The sequence below is a fragment of the Micropterus dolomieu genome, linkage group LG02 (assembly GCF_021292245.1).
Source record: "Micropterus dolomieu isolate WLL.071019.BEF.003 ecotype Adirondacks linkage group LG02, ASM2129224v1, whole genome shotgun sequence".
Lineage (NCBI taxonomy): Eukaryota > Metazoa > Chordata > Actinopteri > Centrarchiformes > Centrarchidae > Micropterus > Micropterus dolomieu.
Genome location: NC_060151.1, coordinates 22,128,835 through 22,143,280, shown reverse-complemented (window position 1 = coordinate 22,143,280; position 14,446 = coordinate 22,128,835). Strand labels below are relative to the sequence as shown.

General features: G+C 39.5%; 1 protein-coding gene across 2 annotated transcripts; it reads right to left on the bottom strand.

Moving 5' to 3' along the window:
• Positions 1 to 625: 625 nt before the first annotated feature.
• Positions 626 to 10,080, bottom strand: kdm8 (lysine (K)-specific demethylase 8). Of its 2 annotated transcripts, none has more exons than XM_046033516.1 (8): positions 9,928 to 10,080; positions 4,363 to 4,842; positions 3,442 to 3,614; positions 2,495 to 2,627; positions 2,344 to 2,394; positions 1,109 to 1,258; positions 906 to 998; positions 626 to 821 (listed from the first exon to the last, which is right to left on the bottom strand). In XM_046033516.1, exons 2-8 carry the CDS (start codon positions 4,816 to 4,818, stop codon positions 657 to 659), a joined length of 1,221 nt encoding a protein of 406 aa, XP_045889472.1. In that variant the 5' UTR covers positions 4,819 to 4,842; positions 9,928 to 10,080; the 3' UTR covers positions 626 to 656. The 2 variants fall into 2 exon arrangements, with proteins under 2 accessions (XP_045889472.1, XP_045889464.1); XM_046033508.1 differs by lacking the exon at positions 9,928 to 10,080 and adding an exon at positions 6,353 to 6,511.
• Positions 10,081 to 14,446: the final 4,366 nt, after the last annotated feature.

Here is a 14,446-nt window from a genome sequence, read left to right as displayed (position 1 = left end):
TGTTGTGTTTTTGGTGCTCAACAAGAGTTGGACTGTCAGGGTACTTAACCAATGAGACAGTTTTAATTTCAAAGTCTGTCTGTGCCCAGGGGATTAATTCATTTAATTTATTAATTTTCATCTGTGACCTGCTTGATTTCCTCAGTCTGTCAGTTTAAGCAGAGATCCGTGTTTATTACCACATTTTTGTACCTGTAGCTCACTCGGTTATTAAATTTGAAGACTTGCCTCATTTCCATGAATTATGGAAATCACACATCTGAGAATATTTGTAGGAATAAGGTTGAGAACACAATTAAATAAGCCTATTTGAAAAGAGAATCATATCCATATCAAATTAGATGGCTAACAACCCTCCGTAAATGATATGCATGATGAAATGAGCACAAACAGTTTTAACTGCTCATTTGTGTTGTTTTTTCTCCTGCTGGTAGCTTTCCACACAATAGATGTTGTTGCAATCATCAGAAGCACAATTAAACTAATCATTCAGCTGTGTGTTCAGCATTCATGGATTGAAAGCTTGTGTGATCGGTGGTTGTGCTACCATTTAAGAGAATTAGCCTTGTATTAGTTAAGATCTCCAAATTGATTTCCCTCCACAGCAAAAGAAAAGAAGCTAAACTCTTTTTTCAATTTTTATTATGGATCTGTATTCATGACCACCAAAAGCTGACAGAGAAGCTGAGTTCTAAGGATCGGACATAATGCCAGTATCGGACAGGGATGAAAAGCACGTCTCCAGGTTGTAACACACATTCGAGATACGGAGCCTTGGCAAACTTCGGGAACCGCTCTGTGTCTGGATTCTCCACCTCCACCTGCATGGAAGGATTCAGAAATTGGAAATACTGCATATATTAGCAGGCTCAACATGTACTATCTCTATGGACTGTCAATCCCACCTGACTGGTATTGTGAAGGAGCTGTGATTGATGAGGGTACAGCTTGTCTGTGTCCTCGGGGGAGTATAGGCGAATGTATTTGCTTCCGACCACCTGATATACATATATATACACGAGGAAAATCCCATGTGGTAAACAAACTGCGACCCCGTGAAAGATCTTTGACACTAACTGGATTCACAAAGCAGCGTTGTTATCGTCACCTGAGCCAGGAAGTTCTGCTGAGGGTCATGGTGAAGAGGAGACACTGTACCTGCGGGCCCAAACCATGCGTTTACTGTAATATTGTCTTCATCTCCTTCACCAAGGCAGCAATAATCAGGGAGGCGGATGTCTTCCTTCAGCTCTGGTATCTAAGGCAACATCAAAACAAACAAAATTCCATTAAGGGCATTTACAACTAAGTTCACCGACTAAATAATGTCTTGTTGTTTCTTACCAGAACATTTTCAGACGTTTCCCAACGTTTTTGTCCTTTTACTGTGCATTTCCTTGAGCTATTTTAAAGAGGTCATATTATGCTTTTTGGCTGTTTCCCTTGCCTTTATTGTTGTACACGGTTACCGGCTGAAGCAGCTTTGTTTCAGATCACACTACGTGCTTGTCAGGACCCACCTAAAGAAGGCATAGCTTCAGAGCGGCATACTTGGTCTTTCAGTCTGTTTATCACTTTGGTCCAGACTGAAATATATCAACAACTATTGGATTCATGTTCCCCTAAGGATGAATTGCAGTAATTTTGGTATACCCGAAACTTTTCATCTAGTCATCAGGTCGAATTTTTTATTTGCCAATTACTTTGGTTTTTGACTAAATACCTGCAAAACTAATGACATTCCCATCGGTCTCATTTGTTGGGGCTCATGGTAATTAGCAAATGTTGAAATGCTAACACTCTTAACATGGCGAACATCATACCTGCAAAACATCATGCTAGCATTGTCATTGTGAGAATGTTAGCAAATCACAGCTAGCATGGCTGTAAGTTTCTTTATTATTGTTAATTTTTAACATTTATTTGTCTTTTAAGGAAATAATATGACATTGTTAAATCAGTTTCTAGATAAATATAAATAAACAGCTGATCGCAGGTTGAGGATGTAGTGTGAAAAACCAGGATGAGTGATGACTCCTCGTTTGGCCTCATTCTGATCTATTAAAAAGCCTAACAACTTTTGGCTTGACAAGGTGCTCTTTTTGTAAAGTTCAATCCAGACAATTTATTGACTTGTACAGTTAAATTAGGACTAAAAAGTCAATACTGTTCAAAGTGATGTGGCGTGAGGAAGAAAGCTAGAAAAAGTTGGTTCTTCATAGTGCCAAAAAAACATAACATGAATAATCAATTAGTAAACTGACAAAATTAATAAATAATTATTTTCATAAACATGCACTGATTTCCAAAGTAAAATTAAGACAAAAACATGCAGTACCATACCTGATCAAAAAGCTGGTGCTGAGCAAGATAACCCAAACCTTTCACTCCATCCTGATCCGCAGAGCAAATGAAAATACTGTTAGAAATCACATGGAGATGTTTTATCTTCCTTTATTCATTTTAACGATGCAGGAGCGAGTCTTGTACTTACTTTATTTAAAATGTATCGATCAATGAATTCATTGACCGTGAGCAGTGTTTGTGACCATTCCTCGTCTGTGTACCTGGATCCCACCTCCACAGGAACAGTCCGACAGCCAGCAACAGACCTCAGGTATTCTATGCTTTCCGGGTAGGGAGAAAATGCATGAATTACACATTACTCTAATACTTGAGCAAAATTCACAAAAAATGTCATGTGTGCACTTCGGGATGTCCACCATCAGAGCTGAGAGTCAGATGTCAGGAGCCGTATGTCAGATGTCAGGAGCCGTATGTCAGATGTCAGAGTGAATAGTCAGCAGTGAGGGGGAGGACAGTGAAGGATACTCTTAAATGGAGAGGCAGTTATGTTTAGTGTCAGAGTCAGGAATCAGGGATGTTGTGACAAGTAAACCGACCTAAACCCAGTTTGTGTAGTTCACACATACCCACATCTTAAAGCAATAAAGACCGAAACTAACACTATACATCAAAGCGCTTAGTATCAAACTCATGTAAATTGTATGTTACATCCTGCAGGTTTTCTGGAAAGGTCACTCAGCTGGTGTTACAAGTGTAAATCAGTCTAATTACATGGCTAGACTGAACATAAGCAGGGTCGTAGTGTTTAACCATGATGGAGGACTACTGATGAACAGTATATGCTAATATTAATACCGTGGAGCCATTGCTTATAAACAGAAGTGGTTTGCTTAATGAAAATTTACTTGAAGACCTTGTGATTATGATTTCACCTAACCTATAATTTCTGAGCAGACCTTTGGTAGAGAGTTTGACTGAATGAGTTTAACATGTTAATAATGATAAATGGGTTCATAATACTGACATTGTCATCTGGACAGAAATATGCTGAACGATACTGATGGATGATACCAACCTATGTCATACACATAGCACTATTTAACTGAACAAGAACACACACTAAAAAAGGCAAACCTCCAGGGGTGTTCGTTGAGGGCGGGCCAGTGGTCAATGATCCCCTCTAAAATCAGTGGTTTGAGGGGGAGCAGGTAGTTCGTGCTAAAACTCTCCAGTGAAGGACACTTTATCCTGGGAACTGCCAACTCTTCTTTGATTGCAGGAACATGTGGGCACTCGATCTTTATTCTCTGTTAATGATGCCAAAACAACAAGGATTTGTCAAGTCTTTAATTCAATTCTGAAATGAAGAGCTTTAAGGTGAAAATAACAAGATAAACTGTGCGCCTGTGATCTTATTTCTCTTGTAGAGCTGAAAGGATTAGGCAATTATTTTGATAATAACTGTTTGTTATTTTGCATGCTGAAATACCCCAAAAACTCAAAAATAAAAAGTCCAGTGTTTAATATTTATGAGGATCTATTGACAGAAATGCAAAATAATATACAGGACTGTGTTTTCAGTGGTTTGTAAAGACCTTACATAATGAACCATTATGTTTTTATTATCGTTTAGTATCATCGTATTCATGTTTCTACAGTAACCCCAATGGACAAACTGCTTTACATTTACATACACAAACTTTGAATCATCAAGAATCTAGAAAAGAACCTTAACTTGACTGCACCACAACACTTAGTGGTCACCTAAATTAAACCAGCAGTCCAGGTTTATGGTAATGATAACTGATGATTTCCTTCATTCTGGTTTTTTTTTTTAATTTTTAATTATACATGTGCTGTAGCAATTAATTTTAAGCTCTCAAGACAACAATGTTAAAAAATTCAACTCAAATCTTAACGAAGCATCACATTACTAGCCCCAATTCAAATCCTTTTACACCACTTTTTATGTCACTACTGAGGAAACTAACAACTTGTGACAAACTAAAGTGACAAACTCCCGTAGAAAACTGTTAAAATAAAAAGACCACTGACCTTGACCTCAGCATTTTCACGTTCATTTCCTTCTTTAATGGATTTACTGACTTCACCCTGTAGAATCCGAACAATAACCTGAAGTATATTATCCATGATGGCTGCACCCATGAGTAAACCCATGTCACAAGTCTTTACAGCCTGCAGGACCTCATCTGCTGATGGGTCTTCACGACACAGAGCGCCCACTTTGAACAGGCAGCCATAAGAATAAACACGTCGCCATTCTTTGTCCACGTGTCGCCAAGTTCCCATGTTGAGTTTCTCCCATGAAAAATCCAAAATGATCTGAGCATTAAGCATTCGGCTGGTACTTGTGCTGTTGCTGTATAGCTGCTGCCTGGACTGTTTCAGTATTTCCACCACACTTGACTCCACTTTATCACTGAACTCCAGTGGAAACTGTTCCTCATTAAGAGGCAGAACTGCAGAGATCTTTGACCACAGCGCTGCCATTGTTGAGGAAGGTCTTTATCTAAGCTGTAAGACAAGCAGAGAAAGTGAGTCAGTTATCATGTTAAGAGTGAATTCCTAATGATAAAGCACTTACTTTAAGCTTAATTCCCATCTGCACTGTTTGGAGAATTCAACAATTCAATGTGACTTTCAGAGGCAAAGGTTATTTAATCACTTGATCCGTGCTCAGCTGGTCATGGGTCCACCAATGTCAAATTTTCGTTATAACTGCCCACCATCGTTACACACATACACAGGCCAGTTGCTTTCTCTGTCGCTGACAGCCTCTTTGCTGCAGTGAAACAGATGTACGCACGTAATTTCCAAATTGGCAACCACAAAAACGCAGGTGAGGATTCATGAGCCAGAGCTGAAAGTGTGACACATGCACAATGACGACATTCTGTCACATGGTTTCTGAAACCGCCAGCTCTGCCTCCATGTGAGTGCACCCACGTTTGGATGCTCTGGTTAGGTGGAGATGGAGACAACGCAGCCAACTTTGAGCACCTGATTCATTTGAGTACAGAAACACAGTGTTGTAAACCAAAGAGAATGGTTGCATTTAATATGCCACATGCCTGAGGTAATCAGTGCCAGGGCAGTTATGACCCTGCAGTGCATGCCAACAGGACTCACAAGTCTGATATTCTGCACACATCACATCAGCTGAAACATTACTGCAACCGCTGACATTAAGCACATTTTGCTAAAACAACAAAACAAGCAGAAACTCCAGTTTTTTAGGATGTTTGGGAAAGAACAGTACAACTGTCAAATTGTATTACGGAAGTCATTAAGGAAGATGGGCAGAGTGAAAGTGCACATCTCCCACTTTCTAATTTACTTGTAGGAGGAAGATAATGATATTTTTCTTTAAAACCTCAGAAATGGAACTCAAGAGCCATTTTTAGATAACCATGTATCTGCTCTATGCTGACGTTTTTTTCTCACAATCTCACAAAAAAAACACATAAAGATATTCACTGAAGGACCTGATGTCAGCTTTATTGCTGCGAGGCGCAGAAGCAGAACTTTAATTAAAAGGTACAGTTAAACACCCAAATGGAAGTCAAATATGAAATCTAAAATTCGCAAAAATGAAGATTTTACCAAATATATCCAGTCTGAATCCTAAAGCAAAGACAAAAATGAAACAATGGGGTCAAAATTGGTTAACTAGGCACAATCTGATGATATATTTTACACAAAACACACATTTCTCTCCACTTTTTTTCACGAATTAATGAGACTCCTGTTAAGCGCCACTGTGTAAAGTATTCAGAGAGGAATAACCACAACAATATAATCATAGGGAACATGTTGAATATGGCATTCAGAGAAAACGCTATTTTGCAAACAGCTATTACTATGAATATGAACTCTTTCTGCTACATTTAATGTGAAACCTAAGGAAACGAGGTAAATAAAGTAACGTTAAGAACGTTAACATTTGGGTTTAGCTTATTTGTAATTTCACCGACACAAACGCTGCTAGCTAAACTGAATTGAACACGTTAAACGTTATATTTACCTGTTGTAACGACATCTACGCCGTGAATCCAAAACTATCTGTACAACAGGAGACTATAACCAGCACCTGTACTTTATACATCCATGGTACCCAAGCTACAACATCTTCAGCCACAACTTTACTGCCTGTGGGACAACAATAACATACCGGAAGGGAACTCGGACAACGGAAAACATTGGTTCCACGTTACTTTCAAGTTGTCCAAAAAAAGGAGTTAATAGCTTCCCAAAATGGTGCAAAAAATCGTGAGCTCTCTGTTATACCTACTTAAACTATTTCAAGCATGTCGACATTTAATGTCTGACTTATTTTTTGAGCACAAACTATGATCTGCACTCACTCTGTGCTCCTGTAGAGGGTAGTCAGGACCCTACTGTGCATACCTACATTGTCCCATCTGTCCACAACCTCACCCTTGCTGCTGCACAAAAATCTGTCTCTCTCTAATCTGAGCTTTTGCTTTTTAGATTATCAACCAGCTGTAGTAAAGATAAGACAATTATAATAAAAAAGTGCTCCTGTGACAGCACAGCCTAATTCACATACACATAGAAACACATAAATAAACTATATAGACAATACATGTGTCTCGACAGGTGAACATCCAGTCATTATGTGGCTTTGAGACAACAATTCTATCATAATAAATGATGGCACGAGTGTTACACAAAAAATTGTTTCCCCCCTCTTTTCATTGCACCTGCTACTCAGAGTGTTTTATGTAAATACAGACATTCCTAGAAGGCTGATTGATATGTATCTGCTCATGCAAAGCTAAAACAATAATTGGGTTTGTCTTTTTGATGTCACACATAGATATTTGAGTTTTTCATATTCAATTGCTTTTTTGGAGGGGGGGAAGCCTGAACAAACATGATAGGAACCCTTCGGCAGGGAAGTCTAGAATCTATAAACACACGGCACTATTATCAAATGTCAAACACTCTATGAAATTCAAATAATCTCAGTGCAAACCATGGAGCTGTTCCTGTATGTAAAGCAGATGGAAACAAGAGTGAGAGACAGCCTGTCTTTCCAGGAATCACAGGGGATTTTCAAATGTTTCATGCATTTCTGTTCATTGTCACGCATTAAACAGCAGAATTCTCGTGGCTCAATCTATTGTTCACCTGCTCACATGGAGGTGAGAAATTACTGTAAAGGCCAAAACTGCAGAGTGTTGTTTTTTTCTCTTTTAATCTCTTGCTATTGCTTTTGGAATAAAGCTGAAATAAATAAAATTTAAAAGAATAATATCCACAGGAAACTGCATTAAGGATGAATATGTGTGCGTAACATCAAAAACCCCCCAATAACAATCAATTACAACTCAATTTTGGGCCAAAATATATCAATACCAAACCACACTGCAGCCAAAAAAGGAGCCAACAGAAGTCCTTGTTTGAAGTTGGTCAGCTGGTCAACAAACTGTGTTCATTAGTGTCTGGGATGCTGTGGGAGACAAACCAACTTTTTGTTTACCTCTGCTTGTGTAAACAGAGGGTGTGGTCCCAGCACGAGAGGCCGATGTATTATTCAGATGGGCCTGACTCTGTGGTTGTAAGACGACATGGGGCTACACTGAAGGTCAAAGGCCCAGCAAAATTATTCCTCCCTGTGCTGTCAGCGCTGACTTCATGTGCAGGCCCTCGTTCCAAATCTCCATTGGCATGGGGTCAGTGACCTTTCCCCTGCTCTATCTGTCCCTCCCAGGGCCTTGTTAGCCAGTGTCCCTCTGAAGATACTGAAAAAAATCGATTTTAAAATGTTATGAGCGCTATTTCTATTCTTCAGTTTCTTGAATTTAGGTTTTTGTTTAATGGTTTCTAAGCTATTTAACTGGTGGTTGCCTCCTCACTGAGAAATTAAGAAAAGGTTTTGTAAACACTTTCAGTACATCCCTTAAATGACATCTTTTATATTTTCAAAGACTAATTAGACACAAAATACTTAATACCTTTTTTCCAGTCTTTGTGCTACGGTAAGCTAATTGGCTGCTGGCTCCAGCTACATAAACTGTACAGAAACGAGAGGTATCAATCTTCTGATATAATTCTCAAATAAGGCAAATAAGCATATTCTCAGAAGCCATACTCCTTTTATTTACAATTAATGTCCTAATTTACTATTTATCAAACTTGGATGATTGCATTCTCATCAATGTCACTATTCTGTGAATCTAATAATTTTTGTGAACCAATAGGACATTAAAAACCTAATTTCCAAACACATTCAACACTGTTGAAAAAAAAGTAGAAGGTCCATTCTTTAGCTGTTCTGGAGCTTTCAGTCATATGACACAATCTTCCTCAGCAGATGGAGTTGCCTGTGTTGCTGAGGAAGATTGTCTGATATGATTGAAAGCTCTAGTATAGCTGCTGAATGGACCTTGCGGTGAGATTGTTTTGTCAGCTGCTTTTTTCAAGGTCAAGAATGAACTTTCAATCTCACCATCGTCTCCACTCTTTTCTTGCTGAAAAATGTTTTTTTAAATATTTAAAACCTCTTTAACTGGACAGTTAATATATCAAAATTCACTATAACCATAAGTGCTATGTGCTTAGATTGTTTTAAAAAACATTCAGAAGTGAATTGAAGGTTCTCTCAAAAGTAGTTTTTATTTTAGGCCTCTACAAATGCGAGTCTTTTTTGATATGTTATTTGGGATCTTGACTGTGCCTGAGTTTGTGCAGTAAACAGTTAATTTGATTTGTATTATCATGATTCCCTTTGAACCTGCTTCAGCAGCGCTGAAGAAAAACTCTCGGCAGCAGCAGCTCAGGGTTTGCCAGGAGCCAAACAGGCTAGCACGGCAGCATGGACCATGACTGTCGGCAGCGTATTCCCAGAGGCTTGCGAGAGCTGAACCACTGGGACACCACAGGAGGGATGTAATCACCACCATTACGCTCCAGGTGCTGCTGAAATAAAAGATGGAAACAAGCCTCTGGTGGTGTTGCCATGGATCAGAATCCAATTAAACACTGTTTAGCTCGACACAAACTGCCAGTCGTAGCCTGTTGACTCATGAAATTAATGTATTGTCGTGGCACAAAGAAACTGTTGCAACAGAGAGTGCAGCGTGATCCGAGGCACGACCTATTCAAACCGCTGCTGCAGCTTCATTCTGGTGTGTGATGTAAATTTCATTAGGCAATTGAAGTGTCACAGAGACAACGCAATTTTGCATCTGTAATTCCACAATCTGGTCATTCTTGTCACTGCCTAGGTTTTGAAGGTCATCTGTTTGCTCAAGCTTTTATACAAACACACATCATGTCACTGCCTCCAAACGCTGTGTCACATTTATCCCCAAGGCAATTTATGCATGCATAAAAGCTAGTGGAGGTTAAGGGTTGCTACATTCCTTGGGCACCTGGTAATGGATATTTGGAAATACCCAGAGGAGGTAACGAATGAGAGGTGTAAAGTTAAATGTCCTGTGAAATCATCAGGAGGTCTGAAACAAGCTGCCTTTACAGTCTCTGGGAGGTTTCCACAGACAATTATCTTGGGCACACCCAGCCCTCAGTTCAGTGTGACTACAGGTCATCGTCGCAGGTCTGCTCACTTACAGATGTTGCTGGTAAGTCAGAGGCAGGGAGGACAGAGCCGTCCCCTGGGTCACTGCGAAGGCACAGGCTTGCCAGCTTCGCGCACCTCCACAGAGCGGTGTTAGTGGAGCAGTCTTGCCTGGTCGCTCCAAGCAGGTGCTCAGTTCCAGTGGCTTAATGTGGGACGCCGGAGTGCAGGCAGTCCGTCAAAACCACTTTGGATCAAATTAATGCAACCAGGTGTGCCCCTGCAGTTGGGGCTCAGGTGACACCTGCTACTTCCCTTTAATTAGAGCTCAAACAGCTGTTTCAGGATAGACAGAGAGGGAGAGGGTCCCCAGGTTAGTCTGCTGCCTCTTAATACCGATCACATTTGATTATTGCTGCAAGTTTTGGATAATGCTGATACATGAATCAATACCTGGCAGTGGGGAAATTTTCACCCTTTCCTAGCGCAATAAAAAAGTAATCATGCCATTGAATGCGTTTGCCAGCTTGAATAATCCCCCGTTTTTAACTCTCCCCCATTTCATTTACAAGAAGAGTACGGCACTTCTGGCCAAAAAGACTCACTTCTGACAAATATGACTCACTTGCTACAGCAAGGTAAAGATAAAATTGGAGGCAGTCTTCACCTTGTTATTCTAGGACTGTGAAGAATCTTCAGGGGGCTGCAAGCTCTGAGGGTAGTTTATGTAGCTTTGATCTTTCTTGGATGCAGTAATAAGCACAGTGCAGATGAAGAGAGAAGGTATCCATCTTGAAATATGATTTCCCTTTGGTTCTTTAACAAGGCTAAAAAGAGGTGGGTGGTCAGCTCCAGGGGCTCTGCAGGAAATTCTAAGCTCCTGAAAGGGTGTGAGTGTAGAGCTCATACATACGACTGGGGGATCTGAACAAAATGATATTACTCCAAATGTTCGGGTGGCTCCTGCAGCTGGGGATCCTGTGAAACATTACTAAAACCGCATGCCCCCACACACAGTTTGTAAATTTGCAAGTCACGAGGAGGAGAATCTGTATCATCAACCTACATGAGGAAATGACAGAACATTTCTAAATCTGTCTGTAGTCTCTTCAGAGCATGCCTGAAGTGCTGCACTTCTGAGGTACAGGAAAAAAAAAATTAATGACACCGGTTTGATGAATAATTTTTCCTCAAACATATGCAAATATACAGTATATGCATTTTTAATACTATATTAACTGTGTACACTCAGCAAGATTTGAATTTGAATGTGGAATTGAAGAGGTCTTTCTCAAAATGGTAAGAAAACGTCTTTAAAACACTTAAAACCCTTTAACAAATAGAAAACCTGAATGCTTGTTCTCTCCCAGCTCTGCTCTGAAACAGTTCAAAGGTCAGTCTAACATAAGAAGTTCATTTACCAGCAGAGAGCAGTATTGTGGCAGCAAAGTCCTCCCCCATCACGGCTTAATAATTTAGTATGCAAAGAGGAAACAGAGATAGTCGCGTATCTCATGCTTTCTTTGTTGACAGTCTTTTGACTCCAAAGGCTTTTCATCAGGTCAGATTTATGAATGACGTCCCAAACATTACAGAGAGAGGCTGTAAAGCAGAGATTAAGACTTCAAAATCCTGTCAAGAGACAGAAAAGAGTTATTAGCTATGTACACAACAGGTTCATAACACTGTTTGCTCTACTTTCCAGTATAAAGCAGAATGATTACTTCAGGTAAATAAAAACATTCATATCAATCGTCTGACCCAGCTATAAACAGAATGTGGCCAATAGAGAGCTCCTTACTGAAATAATTATTAAAATAAGTTCAATGCACGCCCTCTAAACAAAATGTATCTAGAATTTAAGTTTACATTTATTTTTCATGTTACCATATTAGATAAATTTAAAGTTGAACGCTTGTATAAAGTACTTATTACTGTTACAAATTATTAACAAGTTATTACTGCTATATTTTACTTTGTAGTTTGCAGGCTCACAAAAGTGAAGATCAGAAAGACATCCACAATTGAAAATGAACACGCACAAAACCAAATAATGGTGTATACACCTGAGTCAAGAATGCCTTTTGGCGGTTTGTGAACAAATAAAAGCTGTGGGTGTCTGACCTTGGCACATGTTACCAGCTTCAAAGTGGATCAGCAGTCACCTCTACTTGTGGAAAGAAGTCTATTCTTCATTTGTGCGCAGGCTGAAATGTGATGCACCGGGTGAATGCATCCGCCGAGTTGTGTGTCAGTATATGGGAGAGTAAATGTTCGCACTTGTTTGCCGCGGAAGGAAGAAGATGGTTAATATTCGTGGCACCTGTGGCCTGCCACTGTTTCTGCCACAAACAACTGCCTCGGTAAATAAGGAGGCAGAGAGGAAGATGTATGGTGGCAGAGTCTTGTTTTTTTTTTTTGCCCCAACAGTCTTAGGTGGATGTATGCAGAGACCTACCAAAATATCATCACATGGTATTGATTTAGGAAACCTGAGGAGCTGATCGATGATTTCGACTCTGAACAATGAGCTTCCCTTTTATTAGCTCTCTGTTCAGTTCTGCATGTTTGACAGAGATGCTCCATATGGGGCGGAAAGTCACTGCATTTTCCTTTGCTTTTAATAATAGTCATTCCGAACCCCCTTCAAAATGCACACATACGCATTAGACTGCTTCCCTTGATTTTATTTCATGAAGGCGTTGCGGGACCCGGAGCCGGAGCCAGTGCCATAACATGAATAAAGCAGAGTCCACCTGCCTCTCCGATGAACAAATACACAGACATGTCCCTGAACATGCCCAAGGGCTCTTATCACATCCAGCTGTCAAGAGGGTGTTGATACATCATCCAAGTTCTGTGTTCACATTCTGACACTTTGACCTGTCCGAATAAATCTTTAATATGTCTGAATGAGTTGGATGTTTGTGGTTTTTGTGCTGGAATTTACAAGGGTGAATTTCCATATTACAAAAAAAAATGTCACTTTCCTTTCACACATGTTGATATGGTGTGTGGGTTTGGTGTTCATAGTCTTATTGAGGGACGGTTCAACGAAGACAGACACATTATGGCCAGTTGTTGCCAGTCTTTGTTTATTTCACCCAACAGAGCAGACTTTTACAGATATCCTATTACACATTTTTACTTCTCATTAAAGACAAATTGTGATCTATTCCCAAGTCCTGCTACCTAAAAAACAAAGCTGTATTACTGGTAACCTTGGAAACTGCACTCTTGTCTGAAATGGCTGTAGCACTGTTCCTTCAAAATGCCAAATTATTCAACCATCCCCAACTTTTGTGTGTTATGTTAGTCCTTAGTGTTGACATCAAATGTGGTAAATCAACTTTAAACGTGTTCTTGCATCATCAGACCTGTCAGGAGACAGTCGTATCATGTTTAATGCTAATGACAAAGTTTAATACTCCATGTGTCCTATGTATTCTCCTACAAAACTGTAAAAAGAAGAATCAATAAATGTCTAAAATTATGCTTAGGACACACAACTGAACTGGCAGAAGGACTGCTGTCCTCCATAAGCTTCTTATATTTTCTTTGAAATCAAAACCCAACCAATTCATTAGTTTCCTCTGTCTAGTTCAGAGAAGATTTGCCTTGGGGGGATTTGTCCTGCCTTGCCTGTGAGCCTCGCAGTTTGTTTCATGTTAACTTGATTATATTTCTGACATTGATAACGGACATACCTACATGAGAAGTTATTTTATAAGTTAAACTTATAACATTTTTGCTGCACAGTTTTTTTTTTTTTTTCAGAAAAGGGAATTTAATGTTAAGGTGGTTAGTGTCTTTTCATCAACATAATTCACAACGCACAACTTTTATTTGCACCAAAGTAAAGTAAAGAAGATTTAGCAGTTCTGCAGTAATCAATAACAGGCTTTTTGGACTTAATCCATAAAACACTGTTTAAATGTGAGTGGGAAGACCCTTTGATTCTCTGTCTGGCCACAGAAAACATTTCCAATTGCCATATTTTCCGCTGTTTAAACAGTGAGATGAATTCTTTCCTTGCAGGATGTGGAAGATTTGGCTGTTCACTGACTCCAGGCAAACTTGGCAAGCCTCAGTAGTTTGTATTTTAGCTTGGATAGACTATAGTATATCTGGTATAACAAACTCAAGCCTCTCCCCTGATGTGCACCTCTAATCTTGATGCTAATGCTAACTAAAACATAGAAAGGTTGTGATTCATTATGGTAATATTGTAGCAGAGAGCAGCCTGTGTGAAATCATGAAAATAATTCAAGCTGTTCACCTCAAGTCATTTTTTAATGCAGTTGGTGACTCTTCTTCCAGAACGGAGAAGGAAGAAAAGAAAGGAAAAACACATTTTTCAAAATACATCATGACACTTCATTTCTCCAAGAATTTCTTGTGTCCAAGTTCTAGCTCCCACAGGAAGATGAAACGTGCCCCAGCTGTATTCTGCTAGCATTAAAGGTCATTTTGTAATTATTCCGACATGATACATTAGTATGTGTCGTCACTGTAATCATCATCATTATCCCCATCACTGGCATTATCACAGTGAATTAAATGTAACTGCAT